The sequence below is a fragment of the Ochotona princeps genome, chromosome 4 (assembly GCF_030435755.1).
Source record: "Ochotona princeps isolate mOchPri1 chromosome 4, mOchPri1.hap1, whole genome shotgun sequence".
In the NCBI taxonomy this organism is placed as follows: domain Eukaryota; kingdom Metazoa; phylum Chordata; class Mammalia; order Lagomorpha; family Ochotonidae; genus Ochotona; species Ochotona princeps.
The window spans coordinates 8,808,391-8,835,925 of record NC_080835.1 but is presented as its reverse complement, the minus strand read 5'-3'; the positions used below and the strand labels follow the sequence as shown (position 1 = coordinate 8,835,925).

The window sequence follows — 27,535 nt, the reverse complement described above, 5'->3', positions numbered from 1 at the left end:
GACTTGGCCTGAGGTTGCACAGCTAGTGAGTGGTGAGGCCTGGGACGAGCTGTTGCCTCTGACACCAGGTGATGCTGCTTCTGGGATTCAGGGGTTGGAGGGGGTTAATCAAGGAGTGCATCCTGGAGGGGGTGTTTATGTGGCATTTTAGAGGGAGAAGGGAGAACACAAGGGCATGGCAAAGAATATGAGAGAGGCCGTTAGGCAGGGTCACAGTCATTCCCTTTTATTGAGAGAGAAAGTTGGGCTTGGGATTGGGGGGCCCCTGGGGGGCTGCTGCCAACACAGCCTCAGCCCGACTTTGCTGCTGTGCCAGGCCCTTCTCATGCTTGGGTGTCTCATGCCGCGGCCAACCCGCAGTGCAGCTCCAAGTCCCATCCTGCAGATGAGGGTCTCCAAGCTCCTGACTTCAGGCCACGTTGGTGGGGCCTGGAAGCACCACCCGGGCCCCAACCCCAGCCCCAGCCTCCTGCCTTTTGGCCCCCAAACACACCTTCCCTGTTCAACTTGGCTCCGTGGCCAGAGCCACACCCGTGCCTGGTCTGGCCGCCCCCCAGCACAAGATGTCAGGCTTGGAGGTGGGGTCCCTCGCAGCCCCTGGCACCACTGTGCTCCCCCGCCTGCCCCGAGCACACATCCTTGCTGGTGCAGGCAGCCAGGGCAGCTGGGGCGAGGGGTCCCTGCAGTAGCCATCCCACAGCACTCCCTTGTGGTCTCCAGGCCCCATGAGGCGAGAGGAGCCGGAGCCGCCCTCTTGTCCATCCTCTGTCCACCTTCATGAGTTCTCAGCCCCTGTCGGGAACTGGGGATCTGGTTCAGTCGGACCACTTCACCTGCCCTCTCTCCCTGCTCTAACATCAATGGTTTTTCTGGAAGGAACATCTGCAAACCAGCACACACACCCTCCCCCCCCCACCCCCCCCCCCGCCGCAGGCTCTGGGTTATTTTGGGTTTGGGACGTCAGGGAGCTGTTGATGTCCTTGCCCTCTTTCCTTTCAGTGAGCTCTGGTCGGGCACTGGTGGAAGAGATTGTGGAAGGCTTTGCTGCCAGCGTTACTCTCTGAGAGCCTTGGCCTTAGGGTTTTCGCCGCAGGAGTGTCTGTGTCTCCATTTGCTTAGGGAGGCACAAGATAGAGGGCTGCTGGACCCGTGGACTTTCTGTCCGGGCTTAGTGTGTGTCCGCATGTCTCATCTCCATAGCGTTATTGATGCACTTGGCTGAAGCGGACACCTTCTCACTGGCCTTCCTGAGGGTATCTGCCCCCTGGTGTGAGTGGAGGGAACTACGATGTGGTGTTGGCATTTCATCTGGCCTGGGGCCCAGCAGGAAGTTGCTTGCCCAGGAGCTGGGATCCAGGTCTGCGATGTGAGGCTGCCGCACATCTTGGAGCAGCAGACCTGTAGCCTTTCCTGGCCTCCTCCTGTAGCTCCTGAAGACCCTGCCACTTGCTCTGTCCCTGCCTGTGGCCACTGACATGTAGAACCAGGCTGTGGGAGTAGGGAACCGGGAAGTTCGAGCCAGGCTCAGCCGGTCACTTCTGATGCGTGTTAAGTGCCTGGACACCTGCGAGGGCCACCACTGCCTTCCTCTCATGACTGCCCCGCATCAGGCTTTTAAGAGGCCAGCATGTGGCACACAGGCCAGCTGACTGCTTGCCTGCTGAGTGAGCTGCACTGCACCTGTGAGATGTGTGGTAGAAACACGTGGACTTCCGAGCACCCTGTGTTGGGAGGCGCCTCTCGGGGCTCTTAGTTGTCACTATGCCTCCAGGCATAGACTGAATATCCTGATTCCCCATGGTAACAGGGAGATCCTCCTTGGGGCTGGGAGTTGGGGTTGGGGGAGGTAGCTATATGGAAGGCTGGGCACCGGTTCTTGCTTCAGTAACAGGTCAGGGAAGGGCAGGCCTCCTTCAGCCCATTCGTTTCTTGGGGTTCAGGGGATGTGCACCTCTTAGCCCTTTCTTGAGGAAAAACAGTCCTTGTCCTGCAGCTCCATTCCAGGGCTTGGGGCAAGACGTTGGAGAGGCCCAGAGCCTGCTTTTGCCTCCTACGCCTTTATTTGGAGCCTTTGAACCCCCAAATTGCCAAGTAGCCCTGTCTGGCCCCTGGCTCAGGAGCCCCCAGGGCATGCCTGTGTTCAGGCTTCCAAATGCTGAGGACTGTGCCACCCTGCCACCCTCACCCCTGGCCAGCAGCTCACCCAGTTAAGCTGGTAGGAATCCCGCCAGGACCACCCCTGCTAGCTGGCAGCCAGGTCACTGGTCACCCAGTTTGGCCAGGCCTGGGTCCTGTTCTCCCCCAGACTCTGGTAGGGTCCTGGGAACAGGTCATCCTGTTTCCAGAAAGTCTGAGCCACAGCCCTTCTGGTCCAACCCTCTGACCTCACACATCGTCACCCCCCCTCTACAGGCACCGCTTAGAGGAGGGTCAGGCCACCAGCTGGTCGCGCCGGCTCAAAGTGTTCCTGTGCTGCACGCGGACCAAGGACTCCCAGTCAGTAAGTACTGGGATGTTGCCTTCCTCTGCTCTCAGCCCACAGGTCGGGGCTGTCTGCCTCCTTTGGCAAAGCCGGACGGGGAAGAGCCATGAAGACTTTGCACAGGGCCCCTCTGCACCTGCGGTCTGCAATGGGACGGGAAAACTGCTGGCGAAGAGCAGCACCAAAGCCGATGGAGACTGACAGGCAGTGCCCGCTGGTGCACAGTGCACAGTCTGCCTTCCACCCCAGGAGCTCTGAGCAGGGGCCAGGGGTTCGCACTTGCTGACCTTTACTGCAAAAGGAAGACGGGGTGGGCTTGGGTGGCCCCGGGGAGAAAAGAGGGGAGGTGGAACCCACAGTGCCAGGCAGGAACCACTCCTTGCGCTACACCTCAGGCAGCTGAGTCCAGATGGACTAACCATGGCTAGCGAGGGCAGGAGACCTCTCCCTCCAGGGCAGGTAGCCCAATTCCACACACACAACCCCTCACTTCCCATGGAAGTCTCCAGGAAGCCTCCAGACACCAAGAGTAAGCACGCATGTGCAAGAATATCCCCCTCCTGCCCTGGTTCCCTTAGTGGGTTTCTCTGGGAGGGTCTCGGGGGCTGTAACCCAGGGCCAGGCCCTAGGCAGGCTGTGCAGGGAGCAATGGCCTGCCACGTGGAGACTGGGTCTGCTAGGACCAGGCCAACAGAGAGCACACCCACCCCTCCAGGTTCCCAAGCCAAGCCTGGCTGTTGTCAGAGCCCGAGGCCCAGCCCCAAGCACATTTGGGTCAGCCTGTGCTGTTTTGCCTTAGGACTCATGTAGGACACCAAATGGGAAACTCCGAGGCCTTCCTAGGACCCATGTGGGTTTCTCCCGGGCCACTCAGCTGGCGCTGGTAGTGGCTGGCTCTGGCCTCATTATGCATCTGTTTGGCCCTTGCTATTGCCTTGTAGGGAGTGTTGGGTACTCTAGCAAGAGAGCCTGCAGGACAGGACCAGGTCCTGCCCGCAAGTCTCCAGACAGGTTAGGGAGGATGCTGCAGACTCGAGTGGGCGTGAGGCACGGAAGTCACCAAGCCCAGCTCTGAGCACAGCCGCCTCCTGCCCCAAGGCCGACAATGGCCATCCCCAGGCTAAGGACCTGGAGGGAGGGCAGTGGGGCCATCACGCCCCTTCTCACCAAGAGGGGTTGCATTGCCCCATGTGACACAGACCTGCCAGGGCCTTGAGGGTCCCAGCTGCACAGGGCCACTGTGGGCTGAAGGGGATTTATGGGCCCCTGCGCCAGCAGCAGCTGCCCCTGGAGACGGGGGGGTTCACACCTGTTTTCTTCCCTCTCCTGCTCCCCCACCCTGAACCTCACAGGATGCCTACTCGGAAATCGCCTACCTCTTCGCCGAGTTTTTCCGGGACCTCGACATCGTGCCATCCGACATCATCGCCGGCCTGGTGCTGCTCCGGCAGCGGCAGCGGGCCAAGCGCAATGCCGTGCTGGACGAGGTGGGGGCCGGGCACCGCCCCTTCCTCCTCTCCCTTCCCCTGGCACATCTCTGCAGCCCTGTGGCAGCAGTCACTGCTGCTGCTGCTAGCGTGGCAGGCCCCTGGCTTCCATCCTGCTGCTCAGTTCCCATGGGCCCTCTTGCGTCCTGGAGGCCACCTGTTTCCACTTGCTTCCAGCCCCTCCTGGCTCACCCCTTCAACAGACATGGCCCCAGCTTCCCTCCAAGCCATGCACGGCCACTCTGGGGCTGCCTCCCACCCCAAGGACTCATAATCACAGGGGTCCCTGGCCTTGCTGCCCCCTTCCAGCCAATGGGCAGCATCTGTTGGTCTCTCTTGGCTTTTCACACAAAATTTCCTCCCCAATCCAGTGGCCCTGTACATGGGACCCTCCAGGTTGTAGAGATCTGGGAACCACAGGCTGCCTCGGGCCCCACAGGCCTTTGGGAAACAGGCGGAGCCTGGCAGCCAGAGCCCGTTCCCGGCCAGAAGCCAGTGCCCATCCTTGCCTACACCTATTTCACAGGCTAACAATGACATCTTGGCCTTCCTCTCTGGGATGCCAGTGACCAGAAACACCAAGTACCTCGACCTGAAGAACTCGGTGAGTTCAGGCTCGCCTCCTTCCTCCCCGCCCAGGTCCTCTCTCTTGTTGAGTAGCGTGAGCAAACCACAGGCCTGCTCACTGTCCTACGATGTGGGCTGCGCTTCTCTGAACCAGGCCCCCTCGGGCTCTCTGGAGAGCCACCCTCTCAGATCATGCCGCCTCCCTCAGAACTCCCTGCATCATGCGGGCTCTGCATATGACACGCAACCGTTGTGTGACGTGCACAGTCCGCCTTCCACCCCGGGAGCTCTGAGCAGGGGTTAGGGGGTCGTGCGTGTTAGTCGGCTTGGGTGGCCTTGGGGGAGAGGCGGAGCGCACAGCACCAGGCAGGGGTCACCCAGCTGAGTCCCAGAAGGGTGCTGGGACTCAGTCAGCACTCTGTAAGCCACTGCTGGTTAGTAGCAAAGCCAGTAAGGGCAAGAGACCTGTCCCTCTAGGGCAGTCAGCCCAGTTCCATCCCCCTCCCATGGAAGCCTCCAATGGCTCTTTCCCACCACGCACCGTGATGAGCCCATGGTGCAAGCAGCACAGACCTTTCCCACCCTTGTTCCCTAGTGGTCAGGGAGCACCCTGTAGGTTCCTCTGGGAGGGTCTCAGGGGCCACAGCCCAGGGCCAGGCCAGGCAGGCTGTGTGGAGGGCAGGGAGCCATCACCTGGCACATGGAGGCTAGGTCTGCTGGGCTAGGCCAAGGAGGGCACACCCAACCCTCCAGGCTCCCAGGCCAAGCCGGGCTGTTGTCGGAACCCCAGTCCCAGCCCAGGGTCCAGGTGGGTGTGCACTTGTTCTACCTTCTGTCACTGTGACCTCAGGCTAGCCCTTCGTCCCTCCAAGCCTGTTCTACTGCCGTAAAATGGCAGCAGGCACTCTTTCCAGCCAGAGCAGGGGTGGGAGGTAACGGGCTAGCTGCAGGCCAGGCTCTGGCACTGTGCAGTGAACAGCACCAAGTGGGACACTGCGTGAAAGCATCCAGCTCCCACGGACATCTCAGTCTGTCCCTGTCCTCTCTGTCCCACCATGTCCACAGTGGGTGCCTGCAAACCAGTCTTCTCTGATTGCTGGGGCCTGCTGTGCCTCACCCTGGCTGGCTCCTGCCACCTGAACCAGGAGCCGGGGCAGAGACAGGCAGAGGTACCAGGGTCTGCACCTGCTACCTGGCAGGGCCGCCTGGGCCCCACCCACCCTGCCCAGCTGCCAGGGAGCTCCCAACACAGACAGGGTAATTACCCCTGCCGTTCCTCAAGAGCAGTCACGGCCAGCCCGGGGCCCTCTCCGCCCCCGTGAGCCCTGATTAAGGACTACCTTTTCCACTTCACAGGGTGACTAATCACCCTCCTTAACTTTTACAAGCTGAGTAATTCCCTCTAAGTGCTGGGGCACCCAGTGCCTGCGGTGAAGGTGGGGAAGCTGACCGGAATGTGGAGCACCTTTCTAGCAGAGAAATCGTTTCCCTGCAGACATTCCCACCCCCAGCCTTGGGGGACTGGGACCCCAAGAGCTAAGCTGCAGTCCCCCCCCCCCACTCCGTTCACAAAGAACCCAAGGGCCCAAGAGCTTGGGCTACTGCTTCCTTGCCTAGCCTTGTCTGCCCCGCTGCCCGAGACCTGGCTACCAACCTCACCTAAACACACCTGTGCCCCGAAGGCCTCAGGTCAAGCTTCCCACCAGCAACGTCCCTCCCCAGGGGCGAGATGAACCGAGTCCATCACCCTTTGCCTTCCCCAGCAAGGCAGGCAAGGAAATTGGTCCAGTGCACGGAGTGATTTTCTGTCCCCAAATCATTAATTCCGAGGTTGGAGCAACAGGATGGGTCCCAGGAGGACACGTGCCCTGGTTGCATGGAGATAATTATGGAAATGCAATTATCTTCTTTGGAAGATTGGAAGAGGAGGAGGAGGGAAGAGCAGTCCCCCCACCGCCCCCAACCCAGTCCTGCTGCTAGGGAAGGGGTGGGTGGCCCTGAGGCTGACGGGGCACGCCCTCCACCTTGTGTCTCCCAGCAAGAGATGCTCCGTTACAAAGAGGTCTGCTACTACATGCTCTTCGCCCTGGCAGCCTACGGCTGGCCCATGTACCTGATGCGGAAGCCAGCCTGCGGCCTCTGCCAGCTGGCCCGGTCCTGCTCGTGAGTACCGAGTCCTGCGCCCCTGGCCATCACAGGGCTGCTGTCCTGCTCCTCCACGTCCACCCGTCCTCCTCCTTCCCCTCGCCCTGCCCATTCTCCTGAGGCCTGTTTTCCTTCTATAACTGTGTCAGACTTCAGCCCACCATCCTGTGTCGTCACCAGGCAGTAAAGCTGTGGGCTTTGCAGTTCACCAAGCTCCAGGGGCAGAACCCTGACCTGGCCATGCGCAGCCTTGGGTTACATGAGCGGTGCCTGTGAGCCTCAGCTATGCCATCTCTAAAATGGGAGTGTTCATTTGTGCGTCCCGGGGCATCTGGGGCGAGGGCTACCTGGGACATCTGGCGGAGCCTATACTGCCGCTCTCTTGCATTAGCTTGTTCTCACTCGTTCTTTCTCTGGCCTGTCAGTCACTCTTTTTTTTTTCTTTATTTTAATTTTTATTTAAAATTTTGAATTTTGTGGTACAATTCTGTAGAGTCTGGGGTTCCCCCTGCCAATTTCCACCCTGTCTGTCTCTCTGTGCTTTGCCTTGCTGGTGGCGAGGCCAGGCCAGGGCAGTCTCTGGAAAGGCCTCAGAAAGCCCTTGCTTTAGTTAAGGACTCCACTGGTACCCTAGGAAGTGGGAGGGGCCTCCGCCCCAAGTCTGGCCTGCAGTCTGGCCCCACTCTCACCCCATCCACTGGACCACACTGGGAGGGAGCTGAGCCCACCCTACTCTCCCAGGTGAGGTGGGCCATGGGATGGGCTGCAGGAAGCACTGCTCCCTCCATGGGGTCTCCATCTCAACCCAGACCAGGCAGAAGGAGGACAGTTCCCTGGGCGTCTGTTCTAGAAAGGCTGCTGTCATGTTGGGAGGTGGCTGCCCAACCTGCCACCCTGGCCTCGGGGTGACAGCAGCCACGCCCCCGACTGCAGCCTCCTTACCCCAGGAGCCTGGTGTTCTCACTGTGCCCATAGCACAGCCACTCTCATCATGCCGCCTTGCTTTATCTACTGCTTGTGTTTGTCTACTGCTTGTGCTGCTGCTTCTCCCTGTATGACCTTGGAAGTCCCAGCCCCGTTGTGGGACCTGGGATCTGGCAGGCCCGGCACCAGTGCCATGCCGACAGTGTGGGGAGCCTTGGAACCAGAGTCTGCCGTGCCCACCAGAGGGTTTTTGGGAATAAGAGGGGGATCATGTGCAGACCAGGCCATGCATGGTATGCTGTGTGCACAGGAAGGTATCAGAGTCCACATTAGTCCAGAGGAAGAGAAGGCAGGGAGTCCTCAGAGCCCAGCAGCCCCCAGGCCAGTCCCTGCCCAAAAGAGCCGGGGGCGGGAAGACACTGCTCTACATCCCAGCCTGGGCACAGCAGCCCTGGCTCCCGTACCGGCTGGAGGAGGGGGCCCGCCTGCCTGGATGGAATCCACGCCTCTTACCTGCCGTAGTTCTCCCACCCTAGGCAGAGTGTGGCCGGCCAAACCTACCCTTGGGAGATTGTACTGGCCTTTGGCCCTGCCCTGGACATGTGGTCCATCTCTGCTCTATGGGAAGAGAGGTGTCCTTGGCTGGGCTGGCTACCAGGTGCCTGTGGCCTCCAGTCTTTCACTGGTTGATCACAGCCTGCTTGGGGACAACTGGGCTACTGGCCATGCTGCCCTGGTGGCTTTGCCTGGCCTTCAGGTCACACTGACTTTTGCAGCCGTCTCTGGAGAGAAGGGCAGCCCACATTTATTAAGCCCCTTCTATGTGCAGGCTTTCTGCATCTTGTTCCTTTGGTCTCATGCCAGCTTGTGAAGTAGCTGTTTGTGCCCCACTCTTACGGAACAGGAGCAACCATGGCTCAGAACAGCCGAATGCCCTCTAGGCCCTCAACAGCCAGGAGGTGAGACCCAGAGCAAGGGTCCAAAGGCATCTCCAGCCACATCCTGTAGATCCCAGGCTCAGCTGAGGTGGGACATGGAAGACCCAGGCCAGCCTCCACCTGAACTGGCCGTGTGTGGGCTGTGGGCTCTCCCTGGGACCTGCAGCCAAGCTGGCCCTGTGGTGGCTTTGGAAACCCTGGGCTTTTTCAGCGAGGCCTTGCCCTGCTGGGAATTAACAACCCCTACACATGCAGCTCCCAGCGAGGACAAACTGGTTGGCATCATTGAAATCCACGAGTCTTCATAAAATCTCAGCTGGGGACCTCAGTCAGGTCCAGGTCACATGATCACCAGGCAACTGCTGCCCCATCTGATGGGGGCTGGCTCCCTCTGGCGGCCTGTAATGCAACTGCATGCCCTCACTGCGTGGCCAGCTTAGCTGCGTGGGCGGGCTGCTGGGCACCTGGCAATGAGCGTCACAGAGCAGGCCCTGGCTGGGGAGTCCAGGCAAGGAGAGAGTGCTGCAGTGCATCACAAGCAAGTTGCCTCATCTGGGAGGGGAGGGTGCTGAGACTGGGTGGCAGCTAGGGTGGACCTCACTGTAACAAAACCTTTGAGCAGAGCCTGGAAGGAGGTGAGGGGCGAGCCGCAGAAGAGCGATTCAGACAGAGAGAGCTGCAGATGCTAGGTCGCTGGGGCAGAAGTGTATCCAACGCTGGGCTGAGGACAGGCAAGAAGGCTGGAGTGAAGCGAGCCGGGGGCGGGCAGGTCAGAGAGGCCAGGGCCACATGGGGCAGGGCTCCTAGGGCACCTGTGTGGTGTGAGAAATGCATGGCTGCAGGGTTTTAAGGGGAAAAGTAGCGTGGCCTGGGTTGCGTCAGAAGAGCCATGTGCAGCTAAGTTGAGAGCACAAGGGTGAGTACAGATGCAGGAGATAGGTCCAGGGTTCAGTGAGGATGGCAGAGGTGAGGCTGGGTGGATGCTGGGTCTGAGTGCCCACCAGAGACCTAACCCACAAAGGGGGTGGCGCCTGCTGCTGCAGGTGGGTACGGAAGGCTCAGCAGTCTGAGGGTGGTATGTGGGCGGAAGCAGCTGGAGACCATAGCAGGATGCAGCTACAGAGCAGGAAGCGGAATGTAGCCCCAGGGGAGAGGCAACCAGGGTGGGTGACCTAGGAGGAGAGTGACAGGCTGGGACCCAGGTCAGACAGAAGGGCCTGGCCAGGCCTGGCTGCGACAGTTAGCTTCACGGAGTACCCCTGGTGGGGACTTAGGCAGGAAGTGGGGTCTAACCCAGCTGGAAGCAGCTCTGTAGAGGAAGGGAGGAGGAACTGTCCTGCTAGGAGTCCCCAGCCCTGAGGCCTCTGCTGCCCCCACCCCCAGGTGCTGCCTGTGCCCTGCGCGGCCCCGGTTCGCCCCCGGGGTCACCATTGAGGAAGACAACTGCTGTGGCTGCAATGCAATAGCCATCCGGCGTCACTTCCTGGATGAGAACATGACTGCAGTGGACATCGTCTACACATCCTGCCACGACGCGGTGAGAGCCAGGGCCAGGGTCAGCAGCAGGCAGCTCAGGCTCTGCAGGGCCAAGGGCGCCCTCTCCTGGCCAACCTTGGTTAACAGTAGTCTCCACACTGCCCTTAAGTAGGCCCCGTCCATACACAGCCCACTCTCTCCCCCCATTCCCCGGGCCCTGTACCGCCTCTGAGACTAGCAACGTTAGCACCCTTGCACCTAGCACTGGAATCAGGCCTCAGGGATGCTTCCCCACCCCACCCTCGGCAGAGAGGGGCAGGGAGGGATGTGGGGAAGGGACCAGATTTCCTACTTAGGTCGATGTCCCCAAGTCTGATGTCATCTTGGGGCCACTCAGGTTAACACAATGCCTACCTCCTAGGTCTATGAGACACCCTTCTACGTTGCAGTGGACCATGACAAGAAGAAGGTGGTGATTAGCATCCGTGGAACTCTGTCCCCCAAGGTACGCTCCTGGCGGGGCCCCTCCCAGTCCCCGGGGGTGCTGCCTCCACCTCCTTTGCCCTTTGGCTGCCTTCACCTACACCCTCTCTCCCCCCAAGGACGCCCTGACGGACCTGACAGGCGATGCTGAGCGCCTCCCTGTGGAGGGGCATCACGGCACCTGGCTGGGTCACAAGGTACCTGCCTCCGGGAGCCCTGTATACCTGTCACCCTCGCCCCACACCCTGCCAACACCCCCTGCTGGAGGGGGGCTCCCGCTCGCTGGGCAGGCAGAGGGTGCAGATTCTCCTGGGAGGCCCAGTGGGGATAAGGCAGCAGGTCACACCTTGTCTGTTAGACCCAACACAGAGGGACAGAAGGACAGAGAGATCTTCCAGCTACTGGTTCATGCTCCCCAGATGCCCACAGCAGCTGAGCTGTGCCAGGCCCAAGTGCGAAGCCAGGAATTCCATCTAGATCTGCCTCCCAGGGTGTGCATGAGCAGGAACGTGGAATGAAGACCTGAGCTGGAACTTGATCCCCCAGTTCCAACGTGCAGTGCTTCCCAGGCAGCAGCCTGCAGAACTGCGAGTCCCCTGCAGTTTGGCTGGTCTCCGGGAAGCCAGCTGTCCACACCCCGCTCTGTCCCTCCTGCCCCAGGGGATGGTCCTGTCTGCCGAGTACATCAAGAAGAAGCTGGAGCAAGAGATGGTGCTGTCCCAGGCCTTCGGGCGAGACCTGGTGAGGTGTTCTCCACGCCCTCCGAGCCCTTGCCACACCCGGCTCTCTCTCCCAGTGGGGCACAAAGAAAAGAAGGTGCCTTCCCTCCCACGCAGGCTCCCACCCCCACTGTGGCCCCGAGTGCCCATCAGCCTCTGCAGGGTGCCCAGCTCAGCCATACCTGCTGAGCACCTGCTCCTTATAGGCACTTGAGGTGCTGACATGATGCAAGCTGGGGACTTCTGGGAAATTATACAGAGAAGCTTGCAATAGGGAATAGAAAGGCAAAGAAAGCAGTTACTGAGCAGGACAGGAGAGATGCCAGTTTGCTGGGAGATGTGTCTGGCCCCACTGCTGCCCCGGAGAGGCTGCCTGCTGCCCTTTCCAAAACAAAGCAGCCCCTGGCCTTTCAGGTGGAGGGATGGGAAGAGTGAAGCCCACAATTCTAACAGAGTGGGAGCACTAAAGTGATGAAAAACTAAATAAGCAGACGGTCCATCCCAGCTACTCAGAGGTGCCTGGGAAAGAGGGAGCCATTCCTAGAGAATCAAGGAGAGCTTCCCTGGGGGAGAACTCAGGGCAAGGCTTTGAAGAATAAGAAGGAGTTTGTTAGAAGAGCATCCTGGCGGGTTCACCCTCTGCCCCTGGCCTCACTGGCATCAGCCCGCGTAGCCCAGCAGGCAGCAGGGCAGGGCTCTCAGGCTCCTCTGACCCCTAGGGTCGCGGCACCAAGCACTACGGCCTGATCGTGGTGGGCCACTCCCTGGGTGCGGGCACCGCTGCCATCCTCTCCTTCCTCCTGCGCCCGCAGTACCCAACCCTCAAGTGCTTTGCCTACTCCCCACCAGGGGGCCTGCTGAGGTGAGTGGCCCAGGGCCTCAGCAAGTGGGAGGGACTGCTTGGGGGTTAAAGGCCACCTGGGGCGGCAGGACAGGGGTGAGAGCCAGCAAGGGCTGGCAGCATCACTGGGCAGGCTGGCTTCTGGTTCCATGGTGGCCTGGGCATGGCCAGGAAAGTGGAGAGTGGTGGTGGGGTGGAGGCTTAGCAAAAGGCCACACATGCTCTTAGATCCACCCTCGCCAGGCACGGTAGGGGGCAGGCAACCAGCCCAATGCCTGCCAGCCCCCGTAGACTTAGAGGTCAGAAGCTGCCCCCAGGAGTGCTGGCCCAGCTCTGCAGCCCCGCGGCCCCCCTCCCTGTTTGCCTGAGCTGCACCCCGGCTTCCCTTGCAGTGAGGACGCCATGGAGTACTCCAAGGAGTTTGTGACTGCTGTGGTTCTGGGCAAAGACCTCGTCCCCAGGTGACTCTCCCTCCCTTTGGGGCTTACCCACCCCCACCCCCAGACCCCACCACCTCCCCCGCAGACTGCCCGCAGGCTGGCCCTCACCCTGCCAGCCCCTCCTCTTCTGGCTCTGCCCTCCTCCCGCATGACCCTGACTGATACTTGACTGGGGGTGGTGGGACCTACCCCTGCTGCCCCCACCCCTGCACCCCACTTCCCTCCCAGCCCCTGGGCTGGCCAGACTGACGCTCCTTCATGGTGCCTCCCCAGGATTGGCCTCTCACAGCTGGAGGGCTTCCGCAGGCAGCTGCTGGACGTCCTACAGCGTAGCACCAAACCCAAGGTGAGCGCAACCAGGTGCGCTGACACCGGGCAGCCTTGTGTGTCCTGTCTGGGCTGGAGTGCTGGAGGTCCAAGCCAAGTGAGGCCAAGGCAGGGCTGGGATTTCAGGGTGTCTCCAGGCTCAATCTGGCCTCTGTCACAAGTACAACTGGGGAAACTGAGGACATGCTTTTGCTCATGTCGAGGTTAAAGCCAAGTGAGACCTGGGAGTGAGGGGCTCCCTTCGCATGGAGCTGCCTGAAGCCAGCGAATGCAGTCCCACGTGCTTTGAAGGTGATGGGAAGGCCACTTCCAGAGCTACTTGAGATGCCCAGGCTCAGGGAGGGATGTAGACGGACCCTCGGGGAAGACATGCAGCTTTTCTGATTCTCCACATAGCTGCTAACCCACAGCAGACCTTTGGAGGACTGGGGCAAACCAGGCAGGTGGGCAGGGATCCTGGGCTCGGGGTCAGACCAAGAGCAGGAGAGAGGCAGATTTGGGCCCACAGGCCTCATGTGTCATGTGCAGTGATCTCCCCATACTCAATCAGCCCCCAGGTGAGCTCAGGCTGGGCTGCTGCCAGTTTGGGGGCCCACAGCCCTCTGATAGGCAGGGTCCAAGGGCAGGTGGCAGGTGCCTGGTCGGGGACAAGGTACTTTTCTTCCTGGAGGAGCCTGGTACCAGAGAAGTAGAAATGCTCCTAGCAGACCCAGGCCTGGACATCTGTCAGGCCCGAGAGGCAGGCGGCTGGGAGCTGATGGAGATGTGGCCAGGCCTGGCAGGTGTAGCTGGCTCAGCTTTCCTCTGACCTGCTGAATGGCCTCATGTAACTCCTGTCCCCTCACTGGGCCTGTCTCCCCATCCCAGCCCCTTGCCAGCCCCGGAAGTCAGCATTGCCATGTCTTCTGTCCTTGGCACCTTAGTGGCCATCTGACCATGTAAATCTCAGGTGGGCACTGACTAATGCTCTAGCCACCATCCTGCCCAGCCCACCTCTGACCTCTCACCCACCCCACCGAGCCCTCCTCCCGAGCCCCCCATCCCTGTCCACCCGGGGTGCTCAGCTCTGTCCCCATCTCCCCTACCCCACCTAGTGGAGAATCATCGTGGGGGCCACCAAATGCATCCCCAAGTCGGAGCTGCCTGAGGAGGTAGAGGTGACCACCCTGGCCAGCACGCGGCTCTGGACCCACCCCAGTGACCTCACCATTGCCCTCTCAGCCAGCACCCCGCTCTACCCGCCTGGCCGCATCATCCACGTGGTCCACAACCACCCTGCCGAGCAGTGCTGGTAGGTGCCACCAGGGTCCTGGGCCCACCCCTGGGGATGTGGGCAGGGGCTAGAGGCAAAGGTCCAGGCCCTTCTCTGGATGGTCCCAGACTCCACCAGGGCGGGCCCTGGGCCATGTCTCCTACAGCACATGTCCTGGAGAGCCACATTAGCTTTGTCACTTTTATGAAGAAGAGAGGTCTGTTGAGCTCCCAGTTTGGGAATTGCTGGTCCAGGATGGAGTGGCCCCATCAGTTTGCTGTCTGGTGAGAGTAACGAGTGACAACTGGCAGGGGTGGAGTGAAGGAGCCAAGGGCCATCCAGGAAGCTGGGCCAAGGAACAGACCTGAAATTAGTTCTTATAAGGAAACCCACCTTCCAAGGGCACGTCCTTAGGCCCTGAGGGCCTCCAATGTGGCCCCACCTCCTAGGTGCCACAGCTAGAATCCATTTCCACCTGCTCAGGGCCCTTAACTGAGGTATGTGTCCTCAGGAATCATATTCAGCCCATAGCAGGGGTCACCCATGGCCTTGAGCAGCTTACACCCCAGCTGAGCCCTGGCATCTCCCAGGCATTCATTGGCCAGCAGCTGAAAGTCAGGATGGGGACTGAGACAGGTGAGAAGGGAAGAGGGTTCTTTGATAGGCTGCTCCCACTTCCTGCTGTGCCGGAGGGGTGTGGGCTCCCTGCCAGCTGTCCCCCAACACACACACACACACACCACCACCACCACTACCACCACCACCACCACAAATGGGAAGTTTGGCTTTGCCCAGGGTGGAGCAGCAAGCAGGCAGGAGGCTGGGTAAGGATCATGGCTGAGGGCCAACAAGGAGCCAGGCCCCCAGGACCGGGCTGGGCAGAGGACCTCCACATCAGGGACGCCAGGGCACAATGCTCAGGCCTCCACCCCCATCCTCACTTGCCCGGTCCGCCTCAGCTGCTGTGAGCAGGAGGAGCCCACGTACTTTGCCATCTGGGGTGACAACAAGGCCTTCAACGAGGTGATCATCTCGCCGGCCATGCTGCATGAGCATCTCCCCTACGTGGTCATGGAGGGGCTCAACAAGGTGAGCTGCGCCCAGCACCTGGGCCTGAGCCTGCGGGAGAGGAGGGTACCCCCCACCCTGTTCCATCACAGCCCAGTCCTCAGCTGGGCCCCAGGGGTGGGGCAGAAGCCCCACATACAGATCCCCCAGTTCTGTCCACATTGTCCCCATGGAGAGGCATTCAGGAGATTCCTAGAAATCTGTTCCCAGGACAAGCTAAGCCAAGCAGCCACAGAGCCCACGTGGCCGTTAACAGGTGCACAGGCAGGAGGCCATGGCTCATTTCATCCCCTGGCTGCCCAACACAGGGAAGGCACATCCAGCCCCACAGGTCCGTATGCAAAGTACCAGGCTTTGGCCTTCAATGAGAAGTGGGGTCTCGAGAAGCGGGGGAGAGGAGGGTAAGCTGAGTGGACTCCAACTGGCCGTATGGAGCTCCTGCCCATGCCATGGCCCCAGGACTGGGCCTGTCTTCCCCAGCCCTGCCCACTTCCCCATCTCCCCCAGGTGCTGGAGAACTACAACAAGGGGAAGACAGCCCTGCTGTCTGCAGCCAAGGTCATGGTGAGTCCTACAGAGGTGGATCTGACCCCGGAGCTCATCTTCCAGCAGCAGCCGCTGCCCACGGGGCCACCCATGCCCACTGGCCTGGCCTTGGAGCTGCCTGCTGCAGGCCATGCCAACAGTAGTGTCAGGTGAGCTCTGGACACTGCCTGGCCCACCCCGGGGGTATGGGGGGGGATGGACCATGAGCGGTTCAGAGGGCACGCATGAGTATGTCCACTTCCTGAGCTCAGCACTCCCACACGGCAACACAAAGTGCCCCCTCTGTCCCAGTAGCCCTCAGCCTTCTGTCCCTGGAGGGGGCTTCCCAGGTAGACCAGGGGAGTCTGGGCCACCCATCCCACATACCCACAGAGATTCACTCAGACCCACTTAGACCCAAACACATGGACATGTTCACGCTGCCATTTATACGCACACATGTGTTTGTACTGGGGCGTCTGTGGGCACATACATATCCACAGATTGCCTCATAGAGACTCACATGTAAACAGGTCACACCAAGACAGGAACAGGGACACACACACAAGGACACATGTAGGAGATATCTGGTCCCCACCCGGTGCACATAAACACCCAGATAATACACAGGTGTGCACCTACACAGGCCACATACATGCCTGAGCCACAGGCCCCCTGAGCAGCAGCCCGGCCAGGGGCCAGCACTCTTGCCCATGATGGGGGATGGTGATGGTTGCCCCCCAGCCCTCGCCTATGACACTCTGGCTGTCGCTCCCTGCCATGCCAGCATCGTCCAAGACAGCTGCCGAGCAGCTTGGAGGAGCCCGGGTCCTTTCTCAGCCACCATCCCTGCTGCTGCCACACACTCCCTACAGGCTGCTGTGTGCAGCGAGGGGCTTTTGCCCCCCATCCAAGGGAGAGGCTGGAGGAAGGCAGGAGTGGAGTCCTGGAGACCCACACAGAGGGAGGTCCTTGGAGGGGGAGCCAAGCTGAGGCAGCTCTGAGCAGGACCCTCTTCCTCCCATCTTGTCTTCTCCTTCTCTTCTGCATCCCTCTGACCCCATCCCGTGAGACTCCTGCTGGGCCTCCCATCAATAATGACCAAGAAGCCAGCGCAGGGACCTGCAGCAGTACTGCCCCAGCCCCCAGGGCACCTAGACCAGTCTTCCGGCTTGGTTGGTTTTTAAATAAGGATTCCCTGCCTGCCAAGCTGAATGAACTGTTGGCACCCTAGTCTGGGAGCTGGCCTGTGGGGAGGGTGCCGGGAGGGGGGACAAGGTCAGCCTCTGCACCTTCAAGGCTCACCTGGCCTCCCTGTGCCCTTTTCCACTGCAGGAGCAAGTCCCAGTCGGAGATGAGCCTGGAGGGTTTCTCCGAGGGGCGGCTGCTGTCCCCTGTGGCCGCTGCGGCAGCCCGCCAGGACCCCGTGGAGCTGCTGCTGCTGTCCACACAGGAGCGGCTGGCGGCGGAGCTGCAGGCCCGGCGGGCGCCGCTGGCCACCATGGAGAGCCTGTCGGACACGGAGTCGCTGTACAGCTTCGACTCGCGCCGCTCCTCTGGCTTCCGCAGCATCCGCGGCTCGCCCAGCCTGCATGCCGTGCTGGAGCGCGACGAGGGCCACCTCTTCTACATTGATCCCGCCATCCCGGAGGAGAATCCATCGCTGAGCTCGCGCACCGAGCTGCTGGCGGCGGACAGCCTGTCCAAGCACTCGCAGGACACGCAGCCGCTCGAGGCGGCCCCGGGCAGCGGGGGCGTCACCCCCGAGCGGCCCCCGAGCGCGGCGGCCAATGAGGAGGAGGTGGAGGCGGGCGGGGACCGCGGCGCACCCGCCCCGCGCAGCGAGCTGGCTCTGCACAACGGGCGCCTGGGGGACTCGCCCAGCCCCCAGGTGCTGGAGTTCGCAGAGTTCATCGACAGCCTGTTCAACCTGGACAGCAAGAGCAGCTCTTTCCAGGACCTCTACTGCATGGTGGTGCCCGAGAGCCCCACCAGCGACTACACCGAGGGCCCCAAGTCCCCCAGCCAGCAAGAGATCCTCCTCAGGGCCCAGTTCGAGCCCAACCTGGTGCCCAAGCCCCCACGGCTTTTTGCCGGCTCGACCGACCCTTCCTCGGGCATCTCCCTCTCGCCCTCCTTCCCGCTCAGCTCCTCCGGGGAGCTCATGGACCTGACGCCCACCGGCCTCAGCAGCCAGGAGTGCCTGGCCACCGACAAGATCCGGACTTCGACCCCCACGGGCCACGGGGCCAGCCCAGTCAAGCAGGATGACCTAGTCATATCGGCACGCTAGCACACCCCCCACCCCACCACCACAGCTGCTTCCAGCCGAGGGGCCCAGGGCAGAGTGGGGGGGCTCCACGTGGGCATGGGGCATCACTGCGCTGAGCTTGGGGGTCCGCATCCCTACCTCAGCCTAGGACCCCCAGAGCCAAGGTGGCTGGAATCTGGTTCCCCATATGAGGAAAGCTGGAGGAGCCCAGGACGACCTGGGGTGACTGGGCCATCCTCAGTCTGACGGCACCTCGTGCCCTGCGTCAGGGCGTAGGACGCTGGCCACCCTCACTGCCCCGGCCTCATTGCCCAGGCCACACCTTAGAGCAGTGCCTGCACACATACTGTCCCCTATTGGGCCAGGTTGGCACCTGCCCTGGGCACCCCCCTCCGCGGGACTCCCTGCCCCACCCCACCAAGGTGGCCCACAGTGCTGTAAGTGTTTACAGAAGCTGCTGGGCAGGCTCAGGTCTGCCCTGGGCTTCTTGCAAGCCCTGTCCCCCATCTCCCTCCCACTGCCACCTGCCTAGAGGCTGCCTCCCTACAGGACCTGGGAAGGCCTGCTGGGGAATGGGGTGAGGATTAGCCCTTCTCTGCCCGTACCCCTTAACACTAACCCCGTGTCTGAGTCCTACACACCCTGGTCTACCCCGCTGCCCCCAGGGCTTCCAGCCTTGCAGAAGGTGGTGGGCGTTGTTGGGGCACCCCTGGCTGCACGGAGCCTCCTGCCTCTGGGAGGCCCCATTCCTTTATGCATCCAAACCCCATACCTAGGCAGCTCTGGGAATCAGGCTTTCTTCCCGCCTACCCCCAGTGGTCCTGTGGACAGGAAGTGGGGCCAAGAGGGAGGGACTGTGGGACTTGGCAAGACACCCTGCAGCCAGGTTAGGGGCCAGGAGGGCCGGGGGCTGCTCTGGTCTGCCCCCAGGCTCCCATGGGGGCTCCTTCCCTGTTGGGTTTGGGAAGCAGTTGGGAAGGTGGATTCCTAGCCTTTCCGAGAGGTGGGCGTGGGGGAGGGCATGCATGCTAGTGTCCGGCATGTGTGTGCATGTGCATGAGGAAGGGACTGCCAGGGGCCGCCCACCTGCCCTGCCCTGCCTGCCTGCTGCCCCTCGCAGCCTGCCAAGCAAACAGTGAGCAGACAGGGCCTGGGAGGCAAGGCCTTAGAACAGGCTCAGTTCCACACACGGCTCACCCCTCCTTGCTCACCTACCGCCCCGACCCTTGGTTTGGAAGACGCCTGTACCACGGAGCAGGCACCCACCGCCTGCTGGTGCCTTCTCCTCCATGGTCCCTCCCGCTCCAGCCTCCCTGGGCTCCCCTCATCCACACCCCATCTCACGATAACTGGGACCTGGAGGCAGAACCCTGATCTTGCCCCCCTCCCACCCCTTACCTGGCTGTCTTAGATGACAGCCCTGGGAGGACCTGCCAACCCCCTGGTGGATGGGGACAGAGCGCCAGGAGCCAGGTGGTCTGCCACCTCTGAGACACCCCATCCCAGCTGAGACATGGCTCCCCAGCCCAGCACAGAACCAGGACGAAACCAAAGGCTCTCAGAGCATAGAAAGAATCTTAAAAGAAACTTCCCAACAAGCACCTAGCCAGTAGCTGCGAGAGACTCAGTGTCTGGCCTTTTAACTCCTCCTGTGCCCGAGTTGTCCTAGGCCCTCTAAGGCAGGCATATCACTTACCTGTGCCCAGGCCTGAGCCATCAGGGACAAACGCCCCAGCCCCAAGGCTGCAGCCAAGCTGCGTCGTCACAGGCTTGAGGCTGGGGCATGCTTGGACTCAGCCCTGGACACCCAGGGCCAGCCCCTCCCCACCAGCCCTAGAAAGATGGGCCTGCTGCACGTTCCCTCCTCCACCCCATGCCACATCTCGGGGGGGTCTGAGCCACCCCCCTCAGCCCAGCTCGGCTCAGCCCGACCCCTACTCCGTCCCCCAGACCCGCAGCACAAGCTCTGCCAGCCACACGCTGGCCTGCCCTCCCGGGGCCTGGGTGACCTCCATATGCAATGGGTAGCGAGCGCCGGGCCCCACACACCTCTTGATGCACTCTATATGTGCCATCTTCCCGTGAGTTTGTTGTTTTTTTTTTTTTACTTAATGTATGAAAGATCCACACTAATATTGCTGTAAAAAGGAGAGACAAATTAATATAGCTTATTCTATAAATATATCTGTATATAATGGTTTCTGTATATTGTATAGAGCTATGTATAAACTGGATGTAGAAGCACATGGCTGCCTCGAGTGACCTCTCTGCCCACCTGGCAAGTGACCGGGACATACCTTACAGGAACCAGGGAACAACTAAGGCGCCTTAAGCTTAAGCCTGTCGGGCTGCAAAGACACAGGTATGTGGCTTAGGTACAGCCCAGTTGGTGGCTGGGTGTTGGGTTAAAACTGCTGCTTGGAATTCACCAGTCACCCCTGTACACCAGGCTCCCATGCAAGGGTGGATATTAACCAGCATTTCCCACCTGCATCCTGGCCCAGCATCATGCTCTGTGTGGGCTGCAGCATAGAGCTGGGACACGCTGAAGCCCCAGGAGACAGGGCCACCCAGTCCTGCCCAGGTGGGAGGGGCCCCAGGGGATTTAGGCTGTATGTCCATGCAGCACCTTTCCCTCTAGGAGGGATCTGAATCCAGAAAGCATACATATGTGCCCAGGACTACAGTGCCAACAACTGGGGTACCACACCAGTATGACTGCATATGCCCTGCTCCTCCCATGGGAGGACTCCCAGTGGGATAGCACTGAAATACAGGCACTACCAGAAGCCTCTGCTGAGCTCCCTCAGGGACACCTCTTCATCTTGGCTCCGGAGAGTGAATCCAGGGGAGTGGATTGAAGGCCCATGGTGGACAGGCAACCAAGGTGTCCAGCCAGCCTGAGGCGGGTCCTGCTCGCTCTGCACAGCAGGGGGCGCTGTTCCTACAGCTTGGCCTACAGAACTTGCCTTCCCAGGCTAGCCAGCCAAGGGACCCAAGCCTGCCACCCCAAGTCCAGGATGACCATGCTTGGTGAGGGGTTGGGATGTCAGATAAATAGGCTTCTCAGCCTTGGGGCCCTCTTCACCTGCAGTCTCTGAACAGGAGACAGACCTCCTAAGGGTCAACACCTGCTCACAGCCCCCCAGTAGGTGGGGGCACACCTAGGACCTGAATCTGGGCCTCCCTGTGCAGAAGCAGAAAAAAGTGGGGGGTCAGAGGGGTTGTGGGCTTGCCCGAGCCACACAGCAGAGCCTGGTGAGAAGCAGTGCCCAGCCTTACTGTCCCCACACACGACATGAAGACAGCCCCTGCTGGAGTATACCTGCAGCTGCCGACTCCCCTGTATGTCATGCCCAGTCACCCAAATCCAGGAAGCCACACCCAGGGCTCATTGACTCACTGGATTAACATTCGCCACCCTGTGGCCTTCCTGTTTCCCCCTTGGTAAATGGGCTACTGCCAGGGCTGTGTGGACCCTGGGTGGCCAGGAGTTCCAGGTGAGGAAGAGCCGCCTTCTACCGGACTGGCTCCTTGGGTATCTGTGGCCTCTCCCGGGCTGGCCTCCTGCTTCTCCTGCCCCTGGGGAATTGGAAAAAGCAAAAGCATCAGGTATCGATCCCTTACCTGGCCCTTTACCGGCTTTAGGAGGTGGGACAACGAGTGTGCCTCCCAAGGGGCCAGAGGGCAGGCCGTGGGGAGCTGGCTGGGCTGGCTCAAGGGAACTGGCGCTTGCTGGGCTGCAGTGGGGGAGGTGGGGACGCAGTTGGTACTCAACACCACGCATAAGCCCCTTCCAGGTCCTGGTTCTCCACCAACCCCAGCTATTACCCCTGCCCAGCCTCAACCCTGCCTGTGCTTGGGTCTTGGCTTGATTATGGAGCTGGGAGTGGCAGCCTTGACTCTTGGCTGAGCCCTTGTCTAGGATGTGTTAGCTCAGAGGTGACAATCTCTGGGCCAGTTGTCCCAACTCTGGCCAGCTCCCATGGGAGTAAGAGGAGGCTTCCTGTTCAACTTCCAGCTATCCCAGAGACTGGACAATCCATCATAATGAAGTAGTGGAGTGTTAAGGGCCAAATAGGCGTCCTGCCCCCCAAACCCCCCACCCCTAGCCCAGAGGAGCAGGGGGATGGCCCTCAGGTCAGGCATTCAGAGGAAAGACTTGGCTGTGCATGGGGGTGATGGGAGGCTGGTTTCTCAGAACAGCCACCCCCCCACCAAGTTTTTAAAGCCCCAGTCTTTTGGGCGGGTGCCTATGTTGTCCACAGCCAGGCCTGGTGGAGGAGGGGGCAGAGTGGAGAATAACAATTGTCTTAAGGGAGTCTGCCAGAGGAGAGAGAGAGAGAGACACCCCTCTGGGGTGGATCAACCAGGAAAGAATAGACATCTCAGTGTGGCCCGCCTCCCCTCCCAGCTCCTGGGGTGGGGGCGGGGCTGCGGGGGGCAGCTCACCCAGCTGGGGCCTCCAGCAGAAGCCCATTCTATATATCTATGAGCAACCGCTCCAGAGCGCGGCCCCCAGAAGGACAAAACCTCATTGTGAAGCACCGGCCAGCCGGGGCACCCCCTCCCCCAGCCCCAGCCCCAGAACTGTCATGGCATTGACCCTCCTCGGCAGGCCACCACGAGCCTGCTGACTGGGCCACATCTGGGGCTCAGGCACCACCACCCCTCCCCCATGGCTGGTCACTGAGGAAGATGAAGTGGAGGAGGAGATGGGAGAGGAGGAGAAAGAGGGAGGCTGGGGGAGACAGTGGGCTTATCCAGCCATCTCCATCCCTCTGGGGTCACTGGCCGGGTGACGCCTTCCTTGGCCAGCAAGGCCCCCTACCCTCTGAGCCACAGTTTGGAGGTTTGTCCAACGATGCTGGTGCTACGTGACATGGGGTTTTCCAGCTCTGACAGCCGGGCCCTTGCAGGCTGGAGTCTAGCTGCTGGACTGGGATGTGCTGCCCTTTCACAAGCAACTACTGTATGCCAGGTAGTGTCGTCTCCATATTGAAGCTACAACGACGACACTATGACATGGGTCCATTGCATTCTAAAGTGAAGGGAAGCATGAGAGGTGAGGAAGGCCCAGGAGGGAAGTAGCACTTGAGTAGGGTCCTCAGAGAGGTGACATGTGGCCTGAGACCCAGCTGTTGGGAAGGGACCAGCTGTGCAAGGCCCAGCATGGTGCTCAACTGGAACAGCATGTGTCAAGGGCCTGCGGCAGCTGGGAGCCCAACATGTTTAAGCAACACCAAGTGTCACAGGAAGTGTCCCATTAAGGCTAGGGCTTCATGGGTGGTGAAAAAAATCCACTAGGAGGCTGGCTGCTGGTATGGTGCAGCCTGGGCTACTGTAGTCATTTCTGGAGTGAACTGCAGATAGAAGACTTCTTTTTCACTTTCTGCCTTTCAAATAAACAATGCATCTTTAAAATTAAAGGAATTCAGCAGAGCACACAGAGCACACCGGGGAAGCAAGCAAGCATGTTGGCTACAAACTGCCAACCACTGCAACGTAGACTGTATTGTGGGGGCCACTCCTGTGTGAAGGTGCATGTTGTCACATGCTTGTATAAGGGGCAGTGCTTGCAACAAGGAGTGCAAGTCCAGAAGCGTTCTGCTCACTGCAGCATTTCTACAGTCAGGGTGAGTCTTCCACAGTCTGAGATGTTTTCCCAGCGTGGAGCTGGGCAGCTTCTCTCCCCTTTCTCTGGGGGCCTCCACCAGGTGGCCTGAGGCCACCCCATGCACCTCCGGCAGGCTCTGGTGGCTTGCCAATGGAGAGAAAGGGAGGGGTTGATGCAGGGAGAGACCCCGCCAGGCCCCAGGGAGCCGGGGCCAGAGGTTCAAGTGCTGTCTCAGAGCCAAGGAAAACCACTGGCTTTAGTGGAGGATCGTCCTTATCGGCTTGATGTCTTAGCAAGAGCAAAGGGGGCGGTCCTGGAGATCCCTGGGTGAGAGGCAGCGGGGCAGGAGAAGCGGGGCAGTGGGGCAGGACAGAGGACAGCACACTTGCAGTTGCAAGAAGGAGCGTAGGGGCAATGGGTTTACCTCACACATGCTTGGGAGTAAAGCCCTCCAGACAGGGCAACTGTGGGTGCCTGGTGGGTTCCCGGGTCAGCCAGGATTTGGCTCTGAGCCCTAGACATTGGAACTCTCACCCTGCACTGCCCAGTACTGTAACCACATGTGACCATTTCAATTTAAAGTAAATGCAATCCAAAAACCAGCTGCTTAAGCCCAACAGCTGCACTGCAGGTGCTCACGGCCTGCAGACCCCCACAGCCAGTTCCCAACCTGTGGAAGCCTTTGTTATCTCCCCTGTAGAATGCACACCATAACAGCACGTGTGTACCTCCTGGAGGGCCACATGAGAACGCACCTGCAGCTTCAGAGGCCACACTGGCTTAGCTTGCAGAGCTGCCACTTGTGGTGCTGGCACCCAATATGGACACGGGTTTGAGTCCTGGTTTCTCCATTTCCGATCCCTGCTCATGCACCTGGGAAAGCAGTGGAGAATAGCCCAATGCCTTGAGCCCCTATACTCTCACAGGAGAACAGAAAGAAGCTCCAGGCTCCTGGCTTTGGACTGGCCCAGTTCCAGCCATTGTGGCCATGTGAGAAGTGAACCGGCAAATGGAAATATTCTTTCTCCTCTTTGTTTCTGTAACTTTGCCTTTCAAATTAAAACAAATATGACTCAAAAACACAAAAAGAAACCAGAAAGTTCCACAACACATGTTCTTAAGCTCGGGCTGTTATAGCTAAGATGCGGTAGCCAAGATTCTGAAAACCTAAGCTTTACACTCCTGGTGTCTTGCCCTGGACAAGCAGAGACGCCCCAGCCCACCGCGACCTGGCCAGCAGCAGCGCCACAAGCGGCTGGGCGCACCGGCAGAGGGCGCAGGGCGCGCCGGCGGGCGGGGCCCTGGGGCGGGCAGGGGCCGGGCCAGGACGGCGCGGGGGGCGAGCGGCGCGGCGGACCCGGCGGCACCGCAGCCGCAGCCGAGCCGCGACGGGAGCGCGGGCCGCGCCGGCGATGCCGCGCCTCCGCGCGGGGCTGTAGCTGGGCCGCGGCTGGAGTGTGCGCCGGGCGGGCCGGACATGGAGGTGGTGGACGAGACGGAGGCGCTGCAGCGCTTCTTCGAAGGTGAGAGCCCGGGGACACGACCCTCTTGTGCTGGCCCCACTAGCTCATCTTCCCCCGGGGGCTGGGATGCCCTCATTGTGTCCCCAGCACTCCAGGAGCCCACTACCCTTAACTCCTCTTCCCTTCAGAGACCCTCCTCCAGGGCTGGCTCCCAGGTCTCTTTGGGGGTCACTACCAACCTCCCTGAAGTCTGGGCTCCCTCTTCCTGCCCCTAGAGCACCTGGCTTCCACAGGGCTGCGTCCCCTCTGCCTTTCAGGGTCTTCATTCCCCCTCAGTTGTAGCCCCCTACCCCCACCGCGAGCCCTCCAAAGGCTACAAATCCTTTGGGGTCCCTGCTGCCTTGCCGTCCTCTCAGGGCCTGCCCTACCTCTTAGCACCGGTTGCCCAGAGCTTAGCCTGCCTCCTAGAGGCAGGGACCCCCTTGGATGCTGTTTGGATTGGCAGCCTGCCCTCTTTGAGGTGCTTCTTGGAGGCCAGGGTCCCCTTTCAGACTGGGACTCCCTTCCACCATGTTGCCTCCACTCCGGGCTGCAGCTCCCCCTGAAGCAGCCACTTTCTTACTTATGACCAGGACCCCCTTACCTAGTAGGCTGCCCTGGCACCCCTGCCCTCTACCCTGGAGCCCCTCCAGATTCCACACACAGCATCCCACCAGCTCCCTGGAACTTCTCAGGCCTGGGTCCCCCACACTTGTCCCTGAAGTATTTCTGATTGTGCCCCAGCCCAGCAGCCTCACCACCTTGCCCAGCCCCCAGGGTCCTCCCAGGGTACCATCTGCACAGGCCCATGCATTTCCTCCTTCCCCACCCTGGAGCTTGGTTTTCCCAGGTCTGATCTGCATCTACCAACTCCCCCTCACCCTCCTTTTCCTGCACGTCCTGCCCCTCCTCCAGGGCTGACAGCCTCCCCCCATCTCCCCCAAGTGCTGGAGGGGTGGGGGTGGGGGAGGTGCTGGCTGATGCCTCCCAGCCCCCTCTGCTTCTCAGAACCATCCTGGAACATCCAGCCAGATTCCCAGCTCCTGCCAACCTGGTGTGGAGGGGTGGGGGCCACCTTGTCCTGATCCCCCTGACGGTCCCTTAGGCATTTCCAGCCTTCTTTTAGCTTGGACTTGCACTCCGCTGTTCTCAGCCCCAGGGTCCAGAAACCTAGGCTGGTTCCCAGCGCTTTTAGGTGCCCAGTAGAGGAGAGGAAGACCTTTCTCTGCCTTTGTTTCTCTGTCTGACTTGGGGTGACAGGACGCTTTGTCCACTCTTGCCTGATGAACAGGCCAGTGAAGGGCATCTCCAAGCTCAGGCCAAGATTGTGGATACCCTGGCTGAGCCAGGGCCCAAGTCAGGCTTGGAGAAGGTTAAATGGTTGATCCTAAGGCAGGCAGCTGGGCCATGTGGGGGGTCCTGGATAGTAGTTTCCCATTAGCCTCAAGGGCTCTCGAGGGACTTTAGGGGAGTTGGAGCCCTCCCAAGGAGGAGACCCTGGTCCTTGTTGGGAGGGGTCCTCTTTGGGGGTACCTGACTGTCCCTGGGCCAGGTCAGAGGAGTGGGTCTGGCTGGCCTGGGCTCCCTGTCTCTAGAGCCAAACCTTCCCTCCTGGCTAGCCGCAGTGGGGGGCAGGGGGGCAGGGCTGACGCCATGGCTCAGCCATGCGGCCGCCTGGCAAGGAGGCACTGCTGCTCCCTCCCCAGAGATAAGAGGAGACTCAAGAATGTCTGTGGGGAGCAGGGCGGGGTGTGCAGCCGCCTGCCTGGAGGCCGGCCTGGAGGAGTCCTCTTGGAGCCTGAGATGGGGGTGGGGATGGGCAGGAGGCTGGGGTCTTCTGGGCTGCTTGGGAGGGGGCTTCCCAGCAGGCAGCAGGGTGGGCAGTGGTATGGGGGTGGGGGTGGCCAGTGTGGCTGCAAAGGGCTGAAAGCTGGACCTTTGCCATATGGATATGGCCTTCCCAAACACGTGCTGTGACTTAGGGCTGGAAACACCTGGTCCTCACCTTGGTTCCCCAGTGGGTAGAGGGCTTTGTGTTTTGGACTGGACAACTGGGAAGGAGTTTTGCCAATGGGGCCGCCTCGCAAGAGGCCTCTCAATACACTGATGTTCGTGTCATATCCTATCCCATGCACTGGTGGGCCGGGGGCAAAGGCGCTTTGGGCCTCGGGTGGGAGGCTGGGACAGGGCGGTCCCCTCGAGGCTGGTACAGCCAGGCCCCCGTGACTGCGCCGCTAATCCCCTAGAGAGAGGCAGCAGCCAACCAGATAGACAGGCACAGGGCCTGTGAAGAGAGGACCTACCAGGCAGGATGCACTGGTTTCCAGCAGGTAACCGGGGTGGTGGTGGCAGCAGGTGCAGTCATCTAGGCCTGAACTCTGAGAGCAAGGCGAGGGCCAGGGGCCTTGCAGCAACGGAGGATCCAGCCAGGACTTTGGAGGGTCTGGTGCGGGCACAGCCTCTGAGACCC

The 27,535-nt window shown here is 60.7% G+C and overlaps 2 protein-coding genes across 5 annotated transcripts in view; both read left to right on the top strand.

Moving 5' to 3' along the window:
* DAGLA (diacylglycerol lipase alpha) overlaps positions 1-18,908 on the top strand; it is a 56,691-nt gene extending 37,783 nt beyond the window's left edge. For all 4 annotated transcript variants that reach the window (XM_004599321.3, XM_058662946.1, XM_058662947.1 and 1 more), the window contains 15 exons: positions 2,413-2,500; positions 3,835-3,969; positions 4,496-4,573; positions 6,575-6,699; positions 9,927-10,080; positions 10,441-10,524; positions 10,622-10,699; positions 11,163-11,243; positions 11,941-12,083; positions 12,455-12,523; positions 12,776-12,848; positions 13,924-14,120; positions 15,041-15,170; positions 15,657-15,844; positions 17,010-18,908. In XM_004599321.3, coding sequence (XP_004599378.1) covers positions 2,413-2,500; positions 3,835-3,969; positions 4,496-4,573; positions 6,575-6,699; positions 9,927-10,080; positions 10,441-10,524; positions 10,622-10,699; positions 11,163-11,243; positions 11,941-12,083; positions 12,455-12,523; positions 12,776-12,848; positions 13,924-14,120; positions 15,041-15,170; positions 15,657-15,844; positions 17,010-17,967 — 2,581 coding nt within the window. In that variant the 3' untranslated portion in view covers positions 17,968-18,908. The remainder of the gene's footprint in view (positions 1-2,412; positions 2,501-3,834; positions 3,970-4,495; positions 4,574-6,574; positions 6,700-9,926; positions 10,081-10,440; positions 10,525-10,621; positions 10,700-11,162; positions 11,244-11,940; positions 12,084-12,454; positions 12,524-12,775; positions 12,849-13,923; positions 14,121-15,040; positions 15,171-15,656; positions 15,845-17,009) is intronic.
* Positions 18,909-24,919: 6,011 nt separating this feature from the next.
* MYRF (myelin regulatory factor) overlaps positions 24,920-27,535 on the top strand; it is a 28,097-nt gene continuing 25,481 nt past the window's right edge. Inside the window, exon 1 of the mRNA XM_058662944.1 lies at positions 24,920-25,086. Within this exon, the coding sequence (XP_058518927.1) occupies positions 25,041-25,086 (46 nt within the window). The 5' untranslated portion in view covers positions 24,920-25,040. The remainder of the gene's footprint in view (positions 25,087-27,535) is intronic.